This window comes from Plasmodium sp. gorilla clade G2 (genome assembly GCF_900097015.1).
Source record: "Plasmodium sp. gorilla clade G2 genome assembly, chromosome: 10".
NCBI lineage: Eukaryota > Apicomplexa > Aconoidasida > Haemosporida > Plasmodiidae > Plasmodium > Plasmodium adleri (nom. inval.).
The window spans coordinates 822,191-847,500 of NC_041702.1; the positions used below are offsets into that span (position 1 = coordinate 822,191).

At 16.3% G+C, this 25,310-nt stretch overlaps 5 protein-coding genes across 5 annotated transcripts in view; 2 read left to right on the plus strand and 3 right to left on the minus strand.

The window, feature by feature from the left end:
- Nucleotides 1-54: 54 nt before the first annotated feature.
- On the minus strand, nucleotides 55-2,211 carry PADL01_1020600 (conserved Plasmodium membrane protein, unknown function; the record flags this gene model as incomplete). The annotated part of the gene is made up of 3 exons (XM_028682273.1): nucleotides 55-120; nucleotides 227-944; nucleotides 1,106-2,211. 3 exons carry the CDS (start codon nucleotides 2,209-2,211, stop codon nucleotides 55-57), a joined length of 1,890 nt encoding a protein of 629 aa, XP_028538567.1.
- Nucleotides 2,212-5,704: 3,493 nt separating this feature from the next.
- Nucleotides 5,705-7,408, plus strand: PADL01_1020700 (ZIP domain-containing protein, putative; the record flags this gene model as incomplete). The annotated part of the gene is made up of 6 exons (XM_028682274.1): nucleotides 5,705-5,849; nucleotides 5,963-6,397; nucleotides 6,659-6,777; nucleotides 6,940-7,027; nucleotides 7,116-7,180; nucleotides 7,280-7,408. 6 exons carry the CDS (start codon nucleotides 5,705-5,707, stop codon nucleotides 7,406-7,408), a joined length of 981 nt encoding a protein of 326 aa, XP_028538568.1.
- Nucleotides 7,409-15,022: 7,614 nt separating this feature from the next.
- PADL01_1020900 (serine/arginine-rich splicing factor 4) lies at nucleotides 15,023-17,314 on the minus strand (the record flags this gene model as incomplete). The annotated part of the gene is made up of 4 exons (XM_028682275.1): nucleotides 15,023-16,367; nucleotides 16,486-16,572; nucleotides 17,012-17,094; nucleotides 17,213-17,314. The coding sequence occupies 4 exons, from the start codon at nucleotides 17,312-17,314 to the stop codon at nucleotides 15,023-15,025; spliced, it is 1,617 nt and encodes a 538-aa protein (XP_028538569.1).
- A 2,183-nt stretch (nucleotides 17,315-19,497) lies between these two features.
- On the minus strand, nucleotides 19,498-21,189 carry PADL01_1021000 (citrate synthase, mitochondrial precursor, putative; the record flags this gene model as incomplete). The annotated part of the gene is made up of 1 exon (XM_028682276.1): nucleotides 19,498-21,189. The coding sequence occupies one exon, from the start codon at nucleotides 21,187-21,189 to the stop codon at nucleotides 19,498-19,500; it is 1,692 nt and encodes a 563-aa protein (XP_028538570.1).
- A 2,329-nt stretch (nucleotides 21,190-23,518) lies between these two features.
- Nucleotides 23,519-25,310, plus strand: part of PADL01_1021100 (kelch protein, putative) — a gene marked incomplete at both ends in the record, with an annotated part of 2,673 nt that continues 881 nt past the window's right edge. The window contains one exon of the mRNA XM_028682277.1: nucleotides 23,519-25,310. This exon is cut by the window's right edge and continues 881 nt beyond it. Coding sequence (XP_028538571.1) covers nucleotides 23,519-25,310 — 1,792 coding nt within the window.

Below are 25,310 nucleotides of genomic sequence, written 5' to 3' on the forward strand. Positions count from 1 at the left end.
CATAAATTATCAATGAAAAATATATATGAAAAAATAAAAAAGAGCAAAATGTTTTTATAACATAATATTGGAAATATTTAAGGATTTGTGTTTTCCTTGCTTTTTTCTTGTATCATCACTCTGAAAATAAAAGAAAAATAATAAAATATATAACTTGTATATAGAAGAAATATATAAAAAATGTTTATGTATATATATATATATGAATATATCTTTTGATCGTTACCTTTAAACTATCAATTATCAACCACTGATCACTATCTGAATTATAATCAGATGATATTTTAAATAAATTATTGTTTTTTTTCTTTTTTTCATCATTTGTATTTTTTTGCGTCTTTATAATTGAATCTTCTTTAAAACGAACAACCTTTTTAACCTGTTTTTTTTTTTCTTCATTATTAAGAAATAATTCATCACGCAAATAATTTTTTGGGGGCATTTTATTAATTTTCAAGTATACGTCTTCCTTTTCATTTAAATATAATGATGATGAATTCATATTATTTAAGGTATCTAAAGAGATGTGGAAATAATAAAATAAGCTAGCACACGTTGTTAGGAATGAAAGAAGTAAAATTATGAACACATTCTTTGACACATGTAATATAATATTCCACATGAAATATCTTTTACTAATTAAATTTGATAAATTAAAACAGAAAATATATATATTTATTATGGTAGACTCTAAACTTAAAGGAGCTTTTTCTATACATAATAATAATATGGGTAAAGATAAAATTTTGATAGAAATATTTTGAACAATTATATTGAGTAAAAATAAAAAGGGACTCACATATGTATTCTTGTTATTATACAGAAAAATAAAACTAAATAATTTAAGTAAAATATTAAATAGAATAACTACCATGGAATAATTTTTGTAATTAAGTTTATTTGTGTACAACTGGAAAATTGAAATCCCAATTAATTTGGACGACCTATAATAAGGGAAAAATAACATAAATTTGGTATATACATTTCATATAAATTTTATATACGCATAATAGTGTATTTTATATGATAAAAATATAAAGATAATAAATATAAATCGTATATACACACACATATATATATATATATTTTTTTTTTATATCCTTACTGTGATACGAGGGGAATGTAATTATTTAGAGAATGAGGCCAACTAAAATTCTGAACACCATATTTTAAAATGGAAAGTTTGGAATCAATAGCAGAATTAAATAATATTATAAAAAATATTGTTTTAAATAAATTTTCATTAAAAAATATTTTTTTTAAAATATTTATTTGGGATAATATATCTTCTGTATTTTTGACATGTACTTCATCACTTCCACTTTTGAATATAATATTACTCTGTATTTTTCTTTTATTATTTAATAAAAGTGTTTCTTCACTACATACACATGATATAAGAAAGATGAGGAAGCTTTTGGAAATTAAAAGAAATACACTGACTTTCAAAATATACATATAATATAATATGAGAGAACAAAATATTTTTACACACATGACATATGATATGTAAAAAACTTTTTCAAAGTACATTTGCCTTTTACATCTTTCAACTACTACACCTTCAAATACACAAGATGATAATAACATTTGACTAGATATAAATGATATTATAGTAAGGTAAATATAATAATTTATTTTTTCATTAAAAAGGTAAATAACTAATAACAAAAAAGTAGTTATAAATTCACTAATAATAACATAATATTTTCTATTTAATGGAAAATATACAAAATTATCCATATATCCACTTTTTCCTATATATGCCTTTTTTTTTAAATATCGTGATTTTGACAATCCATTCTTTATATATCTTTTAAAAAATATTTTTAAAAATAAATATTTACTTTTATATATTAAACTAATACAATATTGTATAAATTGTTCAATATAATTATATATTTTATATATTTTTCTGTAAATAAGGCCAAGTATATTATTTAAATTAAAATACACACTATCTGTTAAAAATGCAAATAATGGCTTTATAAAATATAATAGTATGAAAATATTATATATGTTTTTCCTAACTTCAGGTGTTACGTTTTCTTTATATGTTGTACTTAATATATGATCATTGTAACGTAAAAATAAAATATATAAAAATTCACTCATAAAAAAAAGAGGAGAAATATTCTTTATCAATTTCGTTATCTTCGAACTATCATCTTCCCTCTTAAAAATATGTTTCATATCTGAAGTTTTCTTCATTTTTTCTTTTCATTTTTTTTTAAACTCTTTTTAAAAATTGTATATAAATATTATGATTATATATTTATAATGAAATATAACAATATATATATATATATATAATATTATTCTATCTTATTAAGTGGTGTATATATAAAATATATATTTTTCAAATTAAATGAAAAATATATTTCTTCCAAATACAATATATTTACAAGATATATAAAAAAAATCGTCAATTTCTTTCTTTTTAATTGTACAATGAAAAAAAAATATAAATTGACCTATATATGTATTAATATATAATCTTATATATATATATATATATTTTTTTTTTCAATTTTAATATTAATAAATGTTATTGTGGTTCATTTCTTCTAATTAAAAATGAAAGGAAAAAAAAAAAAAAAATTATTGGATTTAAAATTAAAAGTGATTTTTTTTTTTTTTTTTTTATTCTCATTCCTAATTAATATATAAAAAAAATTTTATGCATATATATATAATATATATATATAATATATTTTCCTTTTTGGTGGAAAGGGGGAATTTTATAAAAAAGAAAATCCCAAGGCACACCTTTTTTTATGTATAAAAAAAAAATAGAGAAAAAGTACTCATTAAAAATAAAAAAATGATATAATATTATTATATATAAATAATACGTATATAATATTTAATAGATGATAGGCATATAAACGTATTCAAAATAAAATATATACAATATATATAATATATATAATTATGTAGTATAATTTTATTTATTTATTCTTTCTTTTTTTTTTTTTTTTTTTTTTTCTAATTTAAAAGAAATAAAAATATTTACCTAAGAGTATAAAATTAAAATAATTATAAATTATATACAAGATATCAATAGGAACTTAATCATTTAAAAAGATATTATATTATATAATATGTCGAAATGAAAATAATTATGAAAAAATATATTTTTTTCATTACATAAAAAAATTAACATAGGTTAAACAAACAAAATTTAATGTCATTCTTTATAAGAAATAGTGTTTAAATTGTACACATATTTGTGTTTCTTTTCTTTTATAATGAAAATATTAAAATTAAGTTCTTTTTTTATTTTCATTTCGTATTCATATGTATAAAAATTTATTGAGATAATTATTACAATACCTAATATTTATATCATATTAACTTATTTTTTATGTTTTATATTTTATGTAGCTTCATGGACATATTTTTATTATTAATTCATATATGACAAATATTATTTTGTATGTAATTGTTAATATTATAATTTTAAATGAAAAATATACAAAAGAGAAATTTCTTTTCTTTTTTTTTCTTTTTTTTAAATTTATGAAAGTAATTTGTGTACCTTTTTGCGTTATATAAACATATCTTTGTTTTAATAAAATTAAAGATTTTATATAACTTGTTCTTTTTATGAAAATAAAACTTGTATGTTTTTTATACTTTTCATTTTCATAATTTTTTTTGCAGTGTTATGATATATGAATGAATGTTCTTTATATAATAATGTATGTGTATTCATGTCATATGCATAATTTATATAGCTACTAAATAACTTAATATTATTTATAAAATATTGAATAATAAATTGTGTTAATAGAATGAACACATCTGTTTTATCTAAAATTATGAACTTAACATTAAAATAAAACATTTTTAAATCAAAAAGAATGACAAAGAAAAAGAAAAAAAGAAAAAAATTATTTTATATTCCCATCCTTTTCCACACTACATTATGGGATTGTAGTTTTTTTTTTAATAAAATTTATGTTTATATATAAAAATTATTCTGATCATTATTATTATTATTATTATATGTATGTATAATTGAAAAGGGGAATATAAAATAAAATGTTATTTTTATATTTAATAAAAAAGAACATTTTTTAGTATTCTATGGTCCTTATTTTAAAGAAATATAAATTAGGTAAAAAAAAAAAAAAAAAACCTTAAAAAATGTGGAATCAAAATAAAATAATTATATTTATATTAAGTTATATAAACTATACACATGTGAACTATCTATTTGCATATATTTAATATTTTTACTTTATTTTTATTTTATATATATTTCTCATATATAATATATAGACATAATAATATTATGTTATGGCTTAAAAATATTTTTGCATGTATTTGAGTCCCATAACTTTATTATGTATTCATATGCATCCACACAAAAAAAAAAAAAAAAAAAAAATTAAAAATCTTCAAATGTTAATAAATGCGTTAAAAAATATTTGTCCAACTTTTTTTAATTTATTCGCAAAGCAATAATTTTTTTTTGTAAAAAAAAAAAGGAAAAATGGGTTATGTAAAAATTTACACATAATTTTATGTCATTTTATTTTTTTGTATATTTTTTAATTTGAAAACAATATAATCAATTATATATTTTAAATGTAGAATATTATATATATATATATATATATTTATATAATATCATTTCTTTGGGCTTTTTTCAAAAAAATAATGATCTTTTATCATTTGTATTAAATTAATACTATTTAACACTTGATATTATTTTTATTATTTTAACTTTTTCCATGTTTATTTTTTTTATATTTTATGTATTTTATTTTAACTTGATTTTTAAGTATTTAAAGTATATATATATATATATATATTTTTTTTTTCGCATTTTTTTTTTAAATGATATATAATTGGATATGAAAGAAATACAAGTGAATTAAAGAATAAAATAAAATTATTATGTTTTAAAACAACTGTTTCGTTTTAAAATATATTATTATATGTAAAGAAAATAAGCATGTATGTCTTCATTTTATAATATACAGAAGGTTTTTATTAGTGCATTTTATACTACCAAAAAAAAAAAAAAAAAAAAAGTAATAAATAAATAATAAAATAAAAATATATATTTGCTCTTTTTTTAAGAATTGTTACCATATGTTACATGTTATACTATTATACTTGATATTAAAATTATGAGACGACACATTTTTTATAAACATTTATATAGTAAAAAATATTAATCCGTATTTATTTTTTAGTTACTTTATTTTTTTATTTATATTATATATATAATGATTAATATATAAAAAATGTATATCCATTTCATGTGTTGAAGGATTAATATTTATTCTACAGTTTATTATATATATATACATATAATATTTTTTTTTTTTTTTAATCCTAATATATTAATATTTATTGAATTTTATATTACATCAGATAAATAGTTACTATGTGTAAAGTTCCTATTATATATTTTTTTTATGAAAAAAAAAAAAAAATAAAAATAAATTAAGGAAATGTGTAGAATCTTTTTTATAAATACATATAAATAAGTGTATTCATATTATATGATATATTTATATATATATATATATATACATTTGCAATGACAAAATATGATTATATATAAAAACATAATTATTCACTAATTCTTTTTAAAAATTATATCAAAACAATTTGATTTAATTTGCTTTTGATAATATATTTTTTGTTTTTTTTTTTCTTTTGTAAGTTAAAAAATTTTGTTAAAATGTGGTTATCAACATTTCTAGCCTTACTTATTTTTATGGAATGTGTTATAGTTGTGTATATACCTGCATATATAGAAAGTAAATTATCAAAAATTAAGAAAAACAGATTTTTTAATATGGAAAATCTTGAAAACATAGCAAGTGGTAAGTAAATTTAATAGAAATTTTTTTTTTTTTAAATAGTTTTACCAATTCATATTATATTTTGTACCATGAATTTATTATAATTTATTTCTTTTTCTTTTTTTTTTAATTAGGTGCAATATTAGCTTTAGCCATTTTGCATATGCTACCGGAAGTTATAATTTTATCGAACAAAAAAAATATGAATCTGTATTATATTTTTATATTAGTACTTGTATCTGTAACTTTTTTGAATATAACGGATATACTGTATGATCATCACATTGAAAGTACTTTTGATGTTAATTGTACACTAACATGTGAAAATTCAAACAATCAAATTAAAAACATAAACGATAAAGAAATTACTACAAATTATATAGACATCAAATCAAATGAAGTTATAGATTTAGAATTGAAGGCAATGGATAATAATATTAATAACAACAACAATAATAATAATAATAATAATAAAACTGATCCATGTAAAACTAATATATTTTTTGAAATATTTAAATCAAACTCTTTTTTTATTGTTTTAAGCCTTTTTATACATTCTTTTATAGAAGGTAATTCCTTAAAAAAATAATATCAATTTGTTATATGTAAATTTATTTATTTTTTTTATTTAAAAAAAAAAAAAAGGCAGAATCATATGCTCACATATATATATATATATATATATATATATATATAAATATATATCATACATATGTAAGAAAAATTGAGTTTATATACTTTTACAAATTTATATTATAACTTTTTAGTTATCATTTATAAATAACAACAGATCTGTTATACATATATATATATATTTTTTTTTTTATTAGGTTTACTTATGGGAAGTCTAAAAGATAAAAATGCTATTATAATCGTGGGACTCTCAATGTTAGCTCATAAATGGGCTGAATGTTTAATAGTTTATAAGAACGTTGTTAACAAAATAGAAGTAAAATATTAAAAATTGAACTATACACGTTATAGTTTTTATATATTTTCTTATTTCATTTTTATTTATCTTCTGTCTATATTTAAATTAATATAATAAATATATATCACATAATAATTCATTTATTATTTTATATAATCCTTTATTTTTTTTTTTATTTAGAATCCCTTACTAGCAAGCATATATGCCTGGTCTTTTATCTTATCTTTACCATTAGGAGTTTTTATTGCAATATTTTCCTTCCCTTCAAGTAATAATAAAAAAAAAAAAAAAAAAAAAAGCAACACAATATTTAGGAATGATTCATAAATTTTTTTTTATTTTTATTAATTTAACAGACGAATTTGTCGAAATAATTTTTAGTTCTATTGCTTGTGGTTTTTTTCTGTATCTTTCCTTTAACGTAAGTTTTTGTTTTTTTAATCATTCAAAAGTATATGAAAAAGAAAAACAATACATTGATTATAATATTATTTACAAATACATGATGTATTTTTTATAGATGACTAAGGAAATAAAAATAACAAAGAGTAATAAGCATTTCATATCTTTTAGTTATTTCCTTGGAGTTGGAGGCATGTCAACATTGATGATATTATTTAATTTTTTTGAAAATAATAATATAATATAGAGAAAGCTACAATTATATTTTTTTTAATATTCTCCTTATCAATTATACATTATAATTTTTAAAATTCGGAAACGCGATTCTGTTACTACCATAAAAAATAAGAAAATATTTATTTTCGCTTTGAATGCTGTATTATTAAATATGCCTCAATAAAATATATATTTGATTTTATATATAATTTTCAATATTTTCAAAATTATATATTTTATTATTTTTTTTTTTTACCTTTCCGTATGAATTTAATAGACATATTATTCTTCTAATTTGATTTTACACCCATTTTTATATAAATACATTTTTAATAAACAATAATCATTTAAAAAAAATGAACAAAAAAATATATGTAATAAATATATATTTTATTTATTTTTATGTTATTGAAAAATGACTACAATGTTTTTTTTTGAATACATATAAAAAGAAAAAAAAAATGAACAAATTTTAACCCATTGTATTTATGCTATTAAAAAATACATATGTTCAAATTACAAATATATATTTTTAAACCTATAATTTCATTAACACATCGATATAGATAATGAAATTTTTATTTACAAATGAAAAATTTGCATTTCGAAAAAAATTAATTGTTATACTGTTCTATGCAACTATAATTCTTTTATCTTGTAATTACTAATAGATATATAATACTTTGAAAAGAAAAAAAGAGTTCTTTAACTTCAAGTATATTATAGATATTATTTATATATAATAATAAGTAAAATGTCTTAAACATATATTTATCCACAAAGGTTTTCCAATAATACTTTTAATTATATATATATTTCTAATTATATTTTTTTCTCATTCACTTTTGGAACATTTTTTTCTTTTATAACATTAAAACGAATTATAAATATCGCTTGTCGATTATGTTAACGTATATTTTTTCATTATTTTCATATTTGTTAAAGAAAATTTCTTTTATTTCTATTAATAGTACGTTATTATTTTTTATTCATTAACAATAAAAATAAGATTTTTATGATAAAATACAAAAAAAAATTTCTATTTATAAATAAATTTGTAGAAAAAAATTTAAAGTAATGTACATAAAAAACAAATATATAATATTAATATTCAATCACATAAAACTATTGAACTCTTTTTTTTTCAACTTGTTACTTTTAATATGTATATTGTTCTATTATTTTATAAAATAAATATATATATGAAGATTTTTTTATTTCATTTATTTATGCTCTCTAAATATTATATATTGTACGAATGGATACAAAAAATTAATGAATCTATATATGTATATGTTTTTTTTTTTTTATTGATTTCTTATGAACTTTTTAATTTTCGGTAATGATATTAAAAGGTTGTATTCCTATTAAATGTATACGAAAAAAAATATTATTCTTGAAAAAAGTCATGGTTAGAGTAGATATAAAATAAAAGACAATTTAAAATATAATATCTTTAAATATTAAATTATAAGATTTACATAAATTGTACATGTTTTTACTAAAATTCCATTTATACTAATATATAATTTCAAAAAGAAATGTTATTCTTTCATTTACATCTATAGTCTAAAATTCTTTTTGTATTTTTTTAAAGAGAAATACAAAAGAATACTGGAAATTATATAAATATTTATATCCCATAAACGTTAGCATTATTTAAATTATAATTAATTATTCATTAAATTACTTATTACATCTTATTATTTTAAGTTGATAATACAATATTTATATGTAATATACTTTATATTTGAAAAAGGGAATCTTGAATAATTCCAATCATAAAATTATACTTCAAGAAAATTCTTTATGTATTCAAGTAAAACTAAAGTTAACGTCTTTGTTCTATTCTTTCTATATAATAAGATATAAAAGATGATATTTAACAATTATAAACTTTAATATTTCGTACAATATTAAAAGAATTTAAAAATCTCAAAAATATTATGTTTATTTATATAATTATAAAAACCATACATAGATATATACTCATATGTTTAACATAAAATTAAAGTAATACATATAAATTAATGAAACATTCATTTATTAATATAAATAATTAAAAACATATACAATTTAAAATATCAAAATTATTATACACACAAAATTATAATATTAATTATATATAGTACTTAATTTAAAAAATTAAAAATATATAATATTTAATTAATAAAAATATATTAAAATAATAAAATAAATATATAATTAATTAAAAAATACAATATTAAATTAATAAATAAAATAAATATATTGTTATATAATTTTAATAAAGTATATATAAAATAAATAAAATATATAATTCTATAATTTAAATATGATATTAAAATAAATAATAATACATAATATATTATTTAAATATATTGAAAATAAATAATAAAATAAATAATAATATATAATTTATTTAAATATAATAAAAATAATTAAAATATTAAGTTAATATATTAATTTTAATTCAACAAAATAATAATTAAATAAATTAAAATATTAAATTATATTAATTATAAAAAATGAATAAATAATATATATATTTATTTAATATAATATAACATTAAATAAAATAAAAATATAATATATATAATTTAAATATTTTAAATAAATAATATAATTTAATAAATAAATTAATTAATTAATTAAATTAAAATAAATATAATATAATTTAAACATTTTATATAAATAATATAATTTAATAAATAAATTAAATAAAAATAAATATAAATATAATATATATAATTTAAATGTTTTAAATAAATAAATTAATTAAATAAATTAAATAAATAAATTAAATAAATAAATAAAATAAATAAATTAAATAAATAAATTAATTAATTAATTAATTAAAATAAAAATAAATATAATATATATAATTTAAATATTTTAAATAAATAATATAATTTAATAAATAAATAAATTAAATTAAAATAAAAATAAATATAATATATATAATTATTTAATTAATTGTTTAATAATAATATTTTTAATTATATATTAATTAAATATTTTAAATAAAATATAATTATATTTATTAATTACTTATAATATTATTAATTTAATTAATTTATTTTTAATAAATATAATTATATAATTTTTAAAATAATATAATATTATTAATATATTATTTAAATAATGTTATATTAATTAATTTTATTAATATATAATTATTTATTAATTTATTATATTAATTAAAATAAAATTAAGTAAACCTTTTAAATAATTATTTGTTAATTAATAATAATGTCTTTATTAAATAAATATTAATATTATATTTTATTTATTAAATTAATATTTATTTATTAATTTATATTAATTTAATTATTATATAAGTGTGTTTATTAAATAAATTTAAATATTAATTGTCTATTTTATTTATTAAATTAATATTTAATTATTAATTTATAAATAATTTAATTTTTATTTAAATATATATAATTGTTATAATTAAATAAATATTTATTTATAAATTTAATTATTATTTAAATTAAATATGCTTAGTTATTATAATTAAATTAATATATATATATATATTTATTTATTTATTTATTTTATATTTATAAATAAATAATTTAATTATTATTTAAATATATTTATTTATAATAAATAAATTATAATATATATATTTATTTTATTATTTATTTATTAATAAATAAATTAATTATTATTTAAATGTAATTAATTATTAATAATTAAATTAATAAATAAATATATATATATATATATGTATTTATTTATATTATTTTTTATTTATTAATTTATAATTAATTCAATTATTATTTTAAATATTAATAAATATATATATTATTTAAATTATTATATTTTTATTTTAATATTTAATATATTATAAATAATATTTATTTATTTTTTTTAATTTAAATGTTTTATTATTATAAATTATTTATTTATTTAATTAAATTATAATATATTATTATTTTATTCATTAATATTTAAATAAAAAATAAATTATTAATTTGAAATATATAAATACATATTTAATTTATTATACTATATATAAAATTAATATATTATTTTTAATTATATCATATTAATAATATAAATATTTATTTATTTTAAATTAATAAATTATTTTTAATTAAATATTAATAAATAAAATAATTGTGTGTGCATATATAAATAAAATTAATAAAAATTTTAATTAATATAATAATTATTATATATATTAAATTATTTTATTTATTATTTATATTAATTTATTATTTATTTTTATTTATTAAATTAATAAATTATAATTAATATATATATTTAAAATTTTATTTAATTTAATAATATTAAATATAATTATAAATAATTAATAAATTTATTTTATAATAGAAATAGTAAAATAAAATAAATATATAATTTAAATAAATTATTATATTTAATTAAATAAAAATAATTTCCTTAAATTATAATAATATATAATAAATATATATTTTTTTAAAATAATATATATATTAATTACATAATTATCTATAATTAAAAATATAAAATATATTATTATATATATTTATTTGATTTTGTAAAATATTAAATTATCAGACTTTAATTTATTAATTTGTTTGCAAAATGTTTTGTCTTTTAAAAAATATATATAATATATATAAATATTTATTTATGAAGTAAATATTTTATGAATAAATTATTTGATTATTTATAATATTTATTATTTATAATAAATATTTTTATTCTAATATTAACTTTCTATAATATTTATATTTTTTTTTTGAATTCACTTAAAATATATTAAAATTTATTTGAATCGAATTATTTAGATGTTTTCATTTTTATTAATATGTAAAATTTATATTATTTTGCATTTTGTATGTTACATTATGAATTTTATTTTTATACATTATATGAAGTTTTACATTTAATTGAAATATCTTCATTTCTATTATAATAAACATTATATATTAAAAATGTACAAAAAAATTTATTATTATTTTTTTTTTTTTCAGATCTATAATGTTCTTAATTTAGATGATGAATATATAATTTTTAAATATCTTTATATATATCTATATATAAAACCTAAATCCTAAAAAAAAAAATTCCGTAGTCTTATAAATAAGAGATATGTATTCATTTAATTATGAATACACATAATATAGAACATTAATACATGTTTAGGTATATGACTATACACTTTTATTTTATGTAAAATAACATTGAACTTTTTTATAATTTTATGATCTTACATTTTCTTAATTTTTATATTTATCATATAATTTGATGGTTAGAACAAAAAAATTCATTTTTATTTTATATCATTTATATGCATCTTAAAATATAATTAAACATAATATAAGAATTAACATCTACATTTACTATATGAAGGAATATATATATTTTTTTTTTTTTTTTCCTCACAATTATATTTACAAAATATATAAATACTATTTTTTTTATGTAAAGTCTTTGTAAATTTATAGAACAATTTCTATATATTTATTTATTTTGTACGTATTCCTCAGTTTTATTTCTATTTAATTTATAAGTTTTTCAAATGTCTATTTGTTTGTAATATTAACTTATAAAAAATCAAATATAAAAATATATTTTATATATTAGTAAAGACAATATGTAAGTATATGTTGAGAATTTGCTTTTAAAACATTATATGTAAATATATATTGTTCTAGATCTTATAGATTATAATGGAAATTTTTAATTTCTCATTTAAGAGAAATAAAATATATACATATAATATTGTAAATAATATTTTAAAACGAAATTCTTATTTATCTTTATGACACATTTGACAATATGTACCTTTTAATACAATTGAAGAAAGACATTTTTTTTACGTTTCATTTATATACTTTAATTATTATATCATATAGAGTACCTATATTCAAAAAAAAAAAAAAAAAAAATGTAATCTTTAATAAAACCAAAGAAATTATAAACATGAAGAGGGGACATATAAACTATACATTCCTTTTGTTAAAATTTCTAAAGGAATAGAAAAAAATTATATTTTATAATACATAAACAACTATTATTTATTATCATAAGGATTTAAAAGAATGTTATAATCATTTTTGCATTAAACTGATAGATTAATAACATAATATATTTTTTGTAACCAATTAAAAATAAAGAATTACGTAATCAATAAAACCCCTCAATCATATATCGAATCTTATATCATTCACCATTCATGTTGTTCACGTTGATGAATTATAAAGTTATGCTTTGCATTTTTGTCACAAAATTAAGAAATATGCATCATTTATTTTTTTTAATTCCCAAGTAACATTTAGACAACGTTTTACAAGTGTATAATAGAATATTAACATAAAAAGAAATAACGTTTTAAAACATAATTTTTTAATGTTAGATTTAATATGTACAATTTAAAATATTTTTTATATATTATATTTCTTTTTAAGAATTTAATGTAAAGATACCATAATGGCATATATTGAAAATTGAAAAAAATTATATTTTATATATGTTAATTTTATTGTGAATATGTTCTAAAATCCGTTAATTCTTATCCATATATGAGAAAATCATACTTTAAAACCTAATGTTCTGTATTATAAAATGTATTTTTTATTGTTTTCAAAATCAATATGTATGTTGCACATAGAAATAATTATGTATATAGATTAAATAAAACTAATATATAAGAACAAAAAAAAAAAAAAATTATATATATACAACTTTATAAAATGATAATAGAAAATAATACTGTAGAAAAGTAGTAATATATGATAAAATCAATGTTTATATTATTCATCGAATAAATCATGTAATTATCATATATGAATGAATACTTGACGAAATACACAAAATTTGAAAACAATAATTTTTTATTATTTTGTCATATATTGCTATTATGTTTACATGAAAATGTTTTCTTTTTGAAAAACACTTTTTATATAGTTATATTATTTTTATTTATTCTTAATGAAATAAAAAATAAAAAAAAAAATTTTACATCTACAACAAATTAATGGTATTTAGTTTATCCAATACATGTGTAAAAATGTAACTACATCTCTGCATAATATATATAATATGTCATTTATTTTGTTGTATTCTTTAAAAAAAATATGTTTTTTTGTATTAGTTTTAAAATTATTTATAAAACATTTTTAAATAAATGAAAAAAAAAAAAAAAAAAAAAAAAAAAGGTTACACATAAATATTTATTAAATAAAAAAAATACTTTTATAAAATATGTAATATTTTTCTTTTATTTTAAAAATAAGAAAAACTGTTATAAAATATGTATATAAATATATTAATTTTAAGATTTAAATATAATTTTTGTTTTAAAAATTTTAAAAAAAAATTTGAACAAAAATGAATATTAAAAAATGAAAAAAAAAAAAAAATACAATATTAGTCTTACAAATAGAAATGATATAAAATATTAATAATAATATTAATTTTCACTTGGTTTATATGTATAATAAATCTTACATAATAAACCTAAACACATATATGTTAAAACATATAGAATTAGAAAATATAACTTAATTTTGATGACATATATAATATATATATATATTATATATATATGTTTTTCTTTTTATTTTATCTTTTTGCGATTTTTTATTTGGTTTCAAAAATATCAAATATTTTTTTTAGTATTCTGTTAAATAAATGATGGTAATTTTAAAAATAACAATATTTCATTTTAGTTACTAACATTACCATTTGCATTTTCATCTGCTGCACTAGCTTTTTTTCTTCCTCTTCTTCCTCTCTTAGGTTTTGCTTCTGCACCTCCTGTTTTCTTATCTTCTTCATCTTTACTAATAACTTCAGGTTTTTCTTTGTCTTCCGATTTATCACTTTTATTTCTATCATTGGAAACACTTTTTAAATCATCATTTTCTTCTGTTTTAGCACCTTTTTTACTTCCTTTCGTATTCTTATTCTTACCTGTATTCTTTGTATTTCCCCTACCACCTCTCTTAGGTTTTACAGTTTCATCCTCGCTTTTTTTCTCTTCTGTGCTATTGTATCTAACAGAAGCACTTTGTGATTTATAACTCTTTTTTGATTCACTTAATCGATCATTGCTTTTTTCTTGACTTTTTAATTCACGTGAACTGCTCTTATATGCCGATCTCGGTGAAGCGCTATAACTTCTTTTTCTTTTACTTTTTTTATCATCATCTGAATTTAGTTCTCTTTTGAAGTCGGTGCTTGCGTTCCTTTTTCTACTATTACTTCTATCTTCGCTTAAACTTCTCCTTCTTTCACTTCTATCTTCACTTACGCTTCTTCTTCTGCTATGGCTTCTGTTATCACTTGATAAACGTTTTCTATAGCTTCTATTTTTTTCACTATCGCTATCTCGGTATGCACTAGAATGTTTACTTAATACATCACTAGAGCTGTCATTTTTATTTTTTTTCTTTCTATAACTTCTATCACCACTTCTTGATCCACGATCAGATCTGCTTCTACTAACATCATCGTTTTGGTTTTCATAAGAACTATAACTTCTTTTTCCTTTATATCCACTTCTTTTTTTACCCCTACTTCTATTTCTGTAACTATTTCTATTATCACTTAAACTTTGACTATCAGATTCATATTTATTATTTCTTTTGGTTGATGAATTACTTGATTTACTGTATCTTCTAGATCTTGATCGATCTCTATCTGATAATCCTGATTCATTACTATATCTGCGTCTTTTTTTATATTTAGGACTATAATCACTTCTATATCTTTTCATATAAGAAGAACCTCTTTTATCTCTTCTAACTTTAATATTTGTAACATCATCATACACTTTAAACTCGGCACCATCAAATTTTTCAATTGCATATAACATATCATCATAACTTACAAATTCTACTATACCTTTTCCTCGTTCAATATTAGCATATCCCACATCACCACATTGTCTCATAATATCTTTTAAATGTTGCCACCTGCAATTATCTGGTAAATTACTAACAATTACTCTATTTTCAGTTCTTATAGGTGGACCAATACCATCATCCTTTTTTCTATATTTTCCAAAACTATAAAATATACAAAAATAAAATGCATATTATTATTAATATATTATATATATTTTTATTATTTATTTTAATTATATATATATATATATATATATATATATATTAAATTATAAAATACCTTCTGTTTTCGCCTGAATGTTCAACACGTAAACGAAATCCATCAAATTTATATCCATCTCTTCTTTCTATTGCATAATCTGCATCTCTAAAAAGCAAGAAAAAAAAAAAAAATTAAAAATAAGTATATTTTATATTGACATAAATAACATATAAGAACATATATATATAGTTTTATACACATTTAAATATTGTAAATCATTAATAATATTATGAAATATTCATATTTAAAAATATGTTTAATGGGTTATGAAATATTATTTAAAATTTTATTATTATATTATAGGAATCCATCATAGACATATAATTACATAAAAATTTATTTGTAAATATTGTACAATTATAAAAAAATGATAATGTATTTTCTTATAATAGTTCAAGTTTATTCTACGCACAATAATTATATGGCTCACAATGTACTAATATAATATTCAAATAACTAACATAATAGATCCTCATATGTATTTTTCATATAATTATAAAATTAATTAATTTATTTATTTATTTATTTATTATCTTATTCTTACTTCAAATCATAATAATGAACAAAAGCATAGGAACTAGAGGAAGATCTTGATGGCTTTATATCTATATACTTTATACGCCCATACTATAAAAAAAAATATATATATATATAATAATAAATATATTAATAAGTTAAAAAAAATATACATAATAAAACATTTTGGTTGTATTGTTTTATAATAATACAAATAATATATACAAACCTTTCCAAATAAATCGTAAACTTCTTCTTCAATGACATTGCCTGGTAAATTTCCTACATATATACACGAAGATGATTTACTGAATCTTGGTTTAAAACTCATTCTTTTATTTTTTAAAATAACAATACATTAAAATAAATATATATATTTTTATATATTATCTTTTCAATAATAAATCTTAATAAATTTAAAAATAAAATTGCATATATAATAAATATAATGGGGCACAGGAAAATAGTTTTGGAAATAAAAAAAAAAAAAAAAAATCTATTCTTAGTGTAAAACAAAACAAAAAATTAACAACTAGAATAAATTAGCATTCAGAAAACCTTAAATAAAAACTAATTATACAACATTTTTCATATGCATTTTGTTTTTTAAGGTATATACGTATTTTTTTTTTTTTTTTTTAAATTAATATAAATAATAAGTGATAAAAATATATAAAAAAAGTCTAACAATATAATATTTTAATTTATTTTTATAAACAATTATAAACTGTTTTTTATTATATGTATAAAAAACATATATAAATTTACATATATATTTATTAGATAAAATTTTTTTTTTTTTTTGTGATTTTCATATATATATTATTATAATATATAAAAAAATATAAGAGCTTATTTTTCATAATACTGGAAATATTTATTATATGTAATAAAAAAAAATTTGTGAAGAATTAATATAAGCTTTATGTTATGTGACAATATATATATATAATATTGTATAATTATACATATACTATTTATATGTATATAAATAATATAAATTAATAAGGTTAATAAAAGATAATAAATCAGGTTTGCCATTTTACAAATATATTGAAAAAAAAAATAATATATATTACATATATATAATATATTATTATTAATAATAATATTATAATATATAAATATAATTTATTATATATATATATAATAATGTATATTATATATATATATATATATATATATATTTATATAATATATATATAAAATATTAATTTGTAATTTTCCTTAATATTCCCTTGTGCATCACAAAAGAACAATAAATATATATATTAAAACGTAAAATGAAAAATAAATAAACTTATTTACTAATTTCACCATAAAATTACTATCTAAATGTAATATAAGAAAATATCCTTCCAACATTTTCGGGATGGAAAATTTTTAAAACCATTTTGTTCTCATATGTTTTCCTTTTTTTGTTTTTTTTTCTTGTAAGATATAGATAAATTTTAATTTTTAATAAAATAAAATTTAAGCAAAATATATGAATTTAAAAAAATATATTTATCCCATTTGTTATTTTATTATGTTTTTCTTTATTAAGAACTTATAAAATAGGAAAGTATTTTATGAAGTTTATTATTTATACTTTAGAAAAACACATATATATTTATATATATATATATTCAATTTTAAGTTCATTCTTTTATTGTGTTTATATAAAAAATTTTAATATTAATATAGATATCAAACTTTAAGATTAAAAAAATAAAATGTTTTATTTATGTCACGTTGTAGAATTCTAAAAAGTAAACACAAAAAAAAAATTATAAAGAACAAAAGATAAGAACGATAAAAAAAAAAAAAAGTATAATTATGTGTAAGAACCTTATTTGAATTTTCTGTATTAGAATAATACAACTTTAAATAGATTTCTTTTTTTGTATTGAAATAATAAAGAACATTTTTAAAATTATATATATTTTTTTTACAATTTTTAAGAAATGTAATGTAGCAGATTATAAATCAAATGATATTTTTCCCAAAAAAAAAAATATTACATGTGTCCATATTTATCTTTCTCAATATCCATTTTAATATGATTCTAAAAATCTCATTAAAGATTTAAATATCTATATTATTTATTTAGATAATGTAAAAATTAAATTAAAACTTATATTGGATATACGAAAAAATATTATTTTTGACGAAATTTTATAAATTTCTTTCATTTTCTTCATAGAAAATGTCTATGTAATATGAAGTTAAAAACTAAAATAAATAAATAAACAAATAAATAAATAAATAAATAAAAAGATGTAAAGGATTTTATGAAAAAAAAATCATATATTTATTATAAATTAGTTTTATTATTTTGTGTAAATATTTTATACATTTCATACAAATAATATATATATATATATATATATATATATATATATATATATATATTTTTATGATGTAGTAAACTCTCATTTAATTGTAACATATAATATGCATTTGAAAATTTTACTGAACTCTTTGGTTTTATAATTTTTTTTTTTTTTTTTTTTTTGGTTCATCATATTTATTTTATTCATATTCTTCAATTTTTACATAATTCTTTTCACAAATTTTTCTTAAATTATAAATGTCTACGGATTTTGGCCTTTCTAAAGGATACATTAATCCTCTAGATAAAACCAACTGAGACATTACACCAATGGATCTCGAAAGAGAAAAAAGTACAGTATAATATTCAGGATATTTTATACCATAATGATGTAATACTGATCCACTAGAACAGTCTACATTAGGATAGGGATTTTTAACTTTTCCAGTTGCTGATAAAATACCTGGTATAACTTTGTAACACATTTCAAGTATTTGTATTATTGGGTCATCTGGAAAATGAGATAATGCAAAACTTCTAAGGGCTAAGAAACGAGGATCAGGAACTCTTAAAACTGCGTGTCCATATCCAGGTATAACTCTTCCAGATTTCAAAAGATTTTTAGCATATTTTTCAATAAATTCATAAGTAAGTTGGTTATCACCTAATTGTTTTTTAATATCCAATAAAAACTTGAGACATTCTTGATTGGCTAGTCCATGTAAAGGCCCAGATAATGCTAGAACACAACCAGAATAGGACAAATATGGATTTCCTAAGGTACTTCCAATCAAATGTGATACATGTGCACTTGCATTACCACCCTCATGATCACTGTGCAGTAAGAAATAAAGTCTTAATAAATCTTGTACTTCTTTATTTTCATAACCTATTAATTTGGCAAAATTAGCTGACCAATCAAGATCAAGATCTAAATCCATACCTTCTCCTTTTCTTATATTATTATTTATAAATGTTCTTTTAAAAATATATGCACCAATAACTTGAATTTGAGATATTAAAGAAATCGCATCTTCTAAAATATATTTCCAGTAATCTTTTTTTAATATTCCTTCTGAATATTTATATTTAAATAACGATAAAGATTCTAAAAATGAAACTGTAGATACTAATTGACTCATTGGATGAGTAAATGGTGGAATATTATCTATAAAATCAAAAACAAATTGTGGAATTTTTTTAGCTCTGCAATATAATTCTCTTGACAAAAGTTTTAAGTCATCTACAGCAGGTACTTCCTTTGTTAATAAAAACCAAAGCATTGCTTCAGCCATAGGATATTCGCAAGTATTATCCCATTTTGGAAATTCTTTTAATATTTTTTCTACAGGCTTACCTCTAAATAATATTCCTTTCTTCTTTTCTAAAATGGATGTATCTGTAATTAGGGTTATGGTATTTCTTAAGCCACCTATTACATTATTTGGTGTACATATAGATATAGGTGTATTAGGATATGTATGTATAATTTCTTTTAATTGTTCTCTTGTTTTCTGAATACATTCATATGTCTTTTCTTTCAAAATATTCATAATAACAGATTCTTCACTATCTATACTATTAATATATTTTCGAATATTAGCATAATTTTCAAGGTATAAATTCTTATTAGATTCATCGCTAGAAAAAAAACGTTTGTTAGGTCTATTCATACAGATATTCCATCTACTGGATTTTGTAAAAGAACAAGAAAAATTAAAATATCGCTTTTCATTATGAAATTTATTTACAGTATTTAATACTTGTTCACAAGTTTTCTTTTTAAAATTATTATGTACATATCTTTTTCTTAATGAATTTATAAACGTTTTAGTAGACCCTGTTCTTTTATAAAAAATTTTATTGCATGATATGTACCTTATCCCTTCCATTTTTTAAAAGATATATAATATGCACGAATATTCAATTTTTTTTTTTTACATATTATGTATGATGGATTGTATAATATAATAAAAATATCTTGTACATTAAAATAAATACATACATATATATATATATATATATATATATATATATATATATATGTATTTTTAAATAATGTTCAAATATGATATATTATATAATAATATTTGTTCTATTATTATACTAATATATTTACACAAACTTTAAAATCTTAAAAAAAAAAAAAAAAAAAAAAAAGGTAATAAATTAAAAATAAAATCAACCTTATATATATATATATATATATATATATATATTGTTGTTTATACAATATTCAAGTCTTATAGGAAAAATTAAAATTATTATATATTTCGGATTTTGTTCAAACGTTATATGCAACATAAACAATATTTCATTATATAAAATATGTACATTTATGTATATAAACATGTATAAAAGTTTTTACGTTTTTATATATTCATACTTGAAGTGTAAAGAAAATATATATATTTTTATATTTCGAGAGAAATGTTTTATTATTTAAAATGAATATAGATATACTTAAAAAAAAAAAAAAAAAAAAAGGCACACACAAAAAAAAAAATAAAAAATAAAAAATAAAAAATATAATATAATATATTTTTTGTAATTAATCATCTCATTACATAATAAATTGCATACTAATATAAAATAAAAACAAAATTAAGACTAATATTTCATAGCAAATATTATTATTTATTATAATTTTTTTTTTTTTTTTTTTATAAATAAATTAAAAAAAAAAAAAAATACAATTATATTTTAATATATATATTAAAATAATATATATTTATTATATATTTGATTTAGATAATATAAAAGTATAAAAATATATTTGCATGCTTATGTTTTGGTTGAGCTATGTAACTGTGTGTTGATTTGTTTTGAATGAAAAATTATAACATTTTTTTTTTTTTTTTTTTTTTTTTGTTCTTCAACATATTATATTTAATATAGAAAATAAAATTTTATAGAAATATTTATTTATTATTTTACTAAATTTGATACAAACACAGTATATTTTATAATATATAAAAAAATAATGGTTATGGACATATTAATATATTAATAGTAATTATATAGAGATCTTATCAATTTTTATACAAGAAAAAAAGTACAAATTTTTCTTTTTTTATGTATTTTTGGAAAAAATATATATATTTAAATATATAATATATATATAATATATAAAGGATTATAAAAAAAAAACAAATAAATAAAACATTTTAAAAAGATATTTATTTTCAAGTTTGATTTTTAATACAATTAATATTTAAACACTTTTTCTAATTCTTCATATTATACTTTTTTATAATATTATTAAGTAAAATAAAAAAATACTTTTATATAATGTAATAAAATAAAAACTTAATATTATGTTTATATTATAATTGAACAAAATATAAATGAGAAAAAAAATGGTATATAAGATTTTTATAGTTAATAATAATTCTTCATATTTATTATTATTTTCATTTTCTAATTATAAATTATATAACACCATAAGTTTTATTATTTTTAAATTGATAAAAAAAAAAAAAAAAAATATACATAAATTTCAATATAACAACTATATTTTTATGAAAAAATTTGTCACGGTATGCTTTTTTTATTCTAGAAACTTTTTTTTTTTTTTTTTTTTTTTTAATTACCCTATATTATTCAAATATTAATAAAAATTATTATTCCATTGAAATTAAAGAAAAAAAAAAAAAAAAAAATATTATTTTAGCTCTACAACATAAGGTATTTTATTTCTTTAAGAAAAGAATAAAAAATAATGCATTTATATTAATATGTATTTTATTATATGTATTATATATTTATAAAAATAATACTCAACGGCGATAATAGTACAAATAATATATAGGCGGAAATGCTAAAATAAAATAATATTATTATTAATATATTATATATATATATAATATAATTTATAACATAGTATTATATTTTTTTTTATCTTGAATATTTATATAAAAAAAATTAAAATTCTTTCTTTTTTCTTTTATTTTTTCATTTAAATATATAATCATACAATAAACAAAAAAATATTACATTATATATATATATATATATATATATATATAGTCCTATATAATTGCTTAATAAACTCAAATCCTCTACTCTAGTGTTCAATTTTAAAAACATTTGTTCAAATAACTTGAAAAAGTTTGCATACATTTTTTTTTTTTTTTTTTTTTTTTTTTTTTTTTTTTTTCTACATTTTAAGAAATAGAAAAAACATATAATTTAAATATTAGAAAGGGGATATATGTTATAATGGGAAAAAGAGATAAAAAAAGTAAAGAAAAGAAAGAAAAGATAAAAATAAAAAAAGAAAAGCAGAAGCTTAAATCATTGAAATCAAAGAAGAAAAAAAATAATACATTAAGTGATGAAGATTTTGATACAATTTGTTTATATTATGAAAATTTGAATAAAAAGGATAAGTATGGGCATATCAATATAAATACGACTTCTAATAATACTTTTGTAGAATGTGAAAAACCAAGTCCTAGATCAAATTGTTCTATAACTTTTATTAATGATGAAGAATTTATTTTATTTGGAGGTGAATATAATGATAATAATGAATTAATATCATATAATGATTTATTTAAATATAATATTGTAAAAAATAAATGGAAATATTATTTTACTACTTCAAAAAAACCTAAACCTAGATGTTCTCATCAAACTGTTTATTTCAATAAAAAGTTATATATATTTGGAGGGGAATTATGTACAAATACTCAATTTTTTCATTATAATGATTTCTGGAGTTTTGATTTAAAAAATAATGTATTTCAAGAAATAGAAACTAAAAATATAAAAGATGCTAATAAACCATCTCCAAGAAGTGGTCATCGTATGATTTTATGGAAAAATTATATTGTAATGTTTGGAGGTTTTTTTGATAATGGAAGATCCATAGATTATTTTAATGACTTATATATATATATAATAAATTCAAATAAATGGATAAACTTAACAAATGTATATATGGATTCTTTATTCAAAAGATTGACTGAAAATAATTTATCAAATAATGATAATAATCTTTCAGTTACATCCGAAAAAAAAAAAGACTCAAACAAAGGAAAAAATTCACAAATTTTAAAAAGTAAGTTTTTTAAAAATTTTGATTTAGATTCCTTTATGCCCTCTAAAAGGTCAAGTGTCTGTTTATTCACAGATGTGAAATATCAAAAAATATATATATATGGTGGATATTCTCAAATAAAAAATACCGCAAGAAATGCTATAGGATTTTATTTTAATGATATGTGGATTTTGAATATAAATATTATAAATGAAGATAACATATCAGTAAATTTTAAGAAATTAAAAAAAAGTATTTTCCAACCATGTAAAAGGACTGGTTTTAGTACATGCATATATAAAAACACTCTTATTTTATTTGGAGGTGTATTTGATAAAAAGGTAGAAAATAATACAAAAAAAATAGATAATCCAAACAATAATAATAATAATAATATGTTAGAGGAATCATTAAACTTAAAGTCCCTTTTTTTCAATGATCTTTATTTATTTGATATGAAGAAAGAACATTGGTCCTACTTAAATCTAAAGAATAAAGAAGAAACAAAAGAATTAAACAAAACATCTAAAGCAAATAAAAAAAATGATGAAAAATCAGAGGCAAATAAAATAGGTAACAATATTAAGAAAGATAAATTTCATCAAATGGAAGGAGAAATAAATTGTGAAGACAATGATAATAATAATAATAATAATATAAAATCTCAGTCGAAATATGAAGATGCTTCAGATGGATATGCATCTAGTTGTTTTTCTGATGATAATAACGAAGATTATTATTCTAATGTGTTTGTTTATTTTGATGAAAATGGAAAAAGACAAACTATAAAAATAGAAAAAGAAGAAAAAAATAAGTCAAGTAATAATGAAAAGAAAGATTTTGATGATATGTTAAACGTGAAAGAAAACAATGATTATTTGAATCAATCATTAGATGAGGAAAAACATATAAATGTAGATAAATTAATTGATAGTCATTCTGTTTTTCATCAAGCACAAAACATTACAA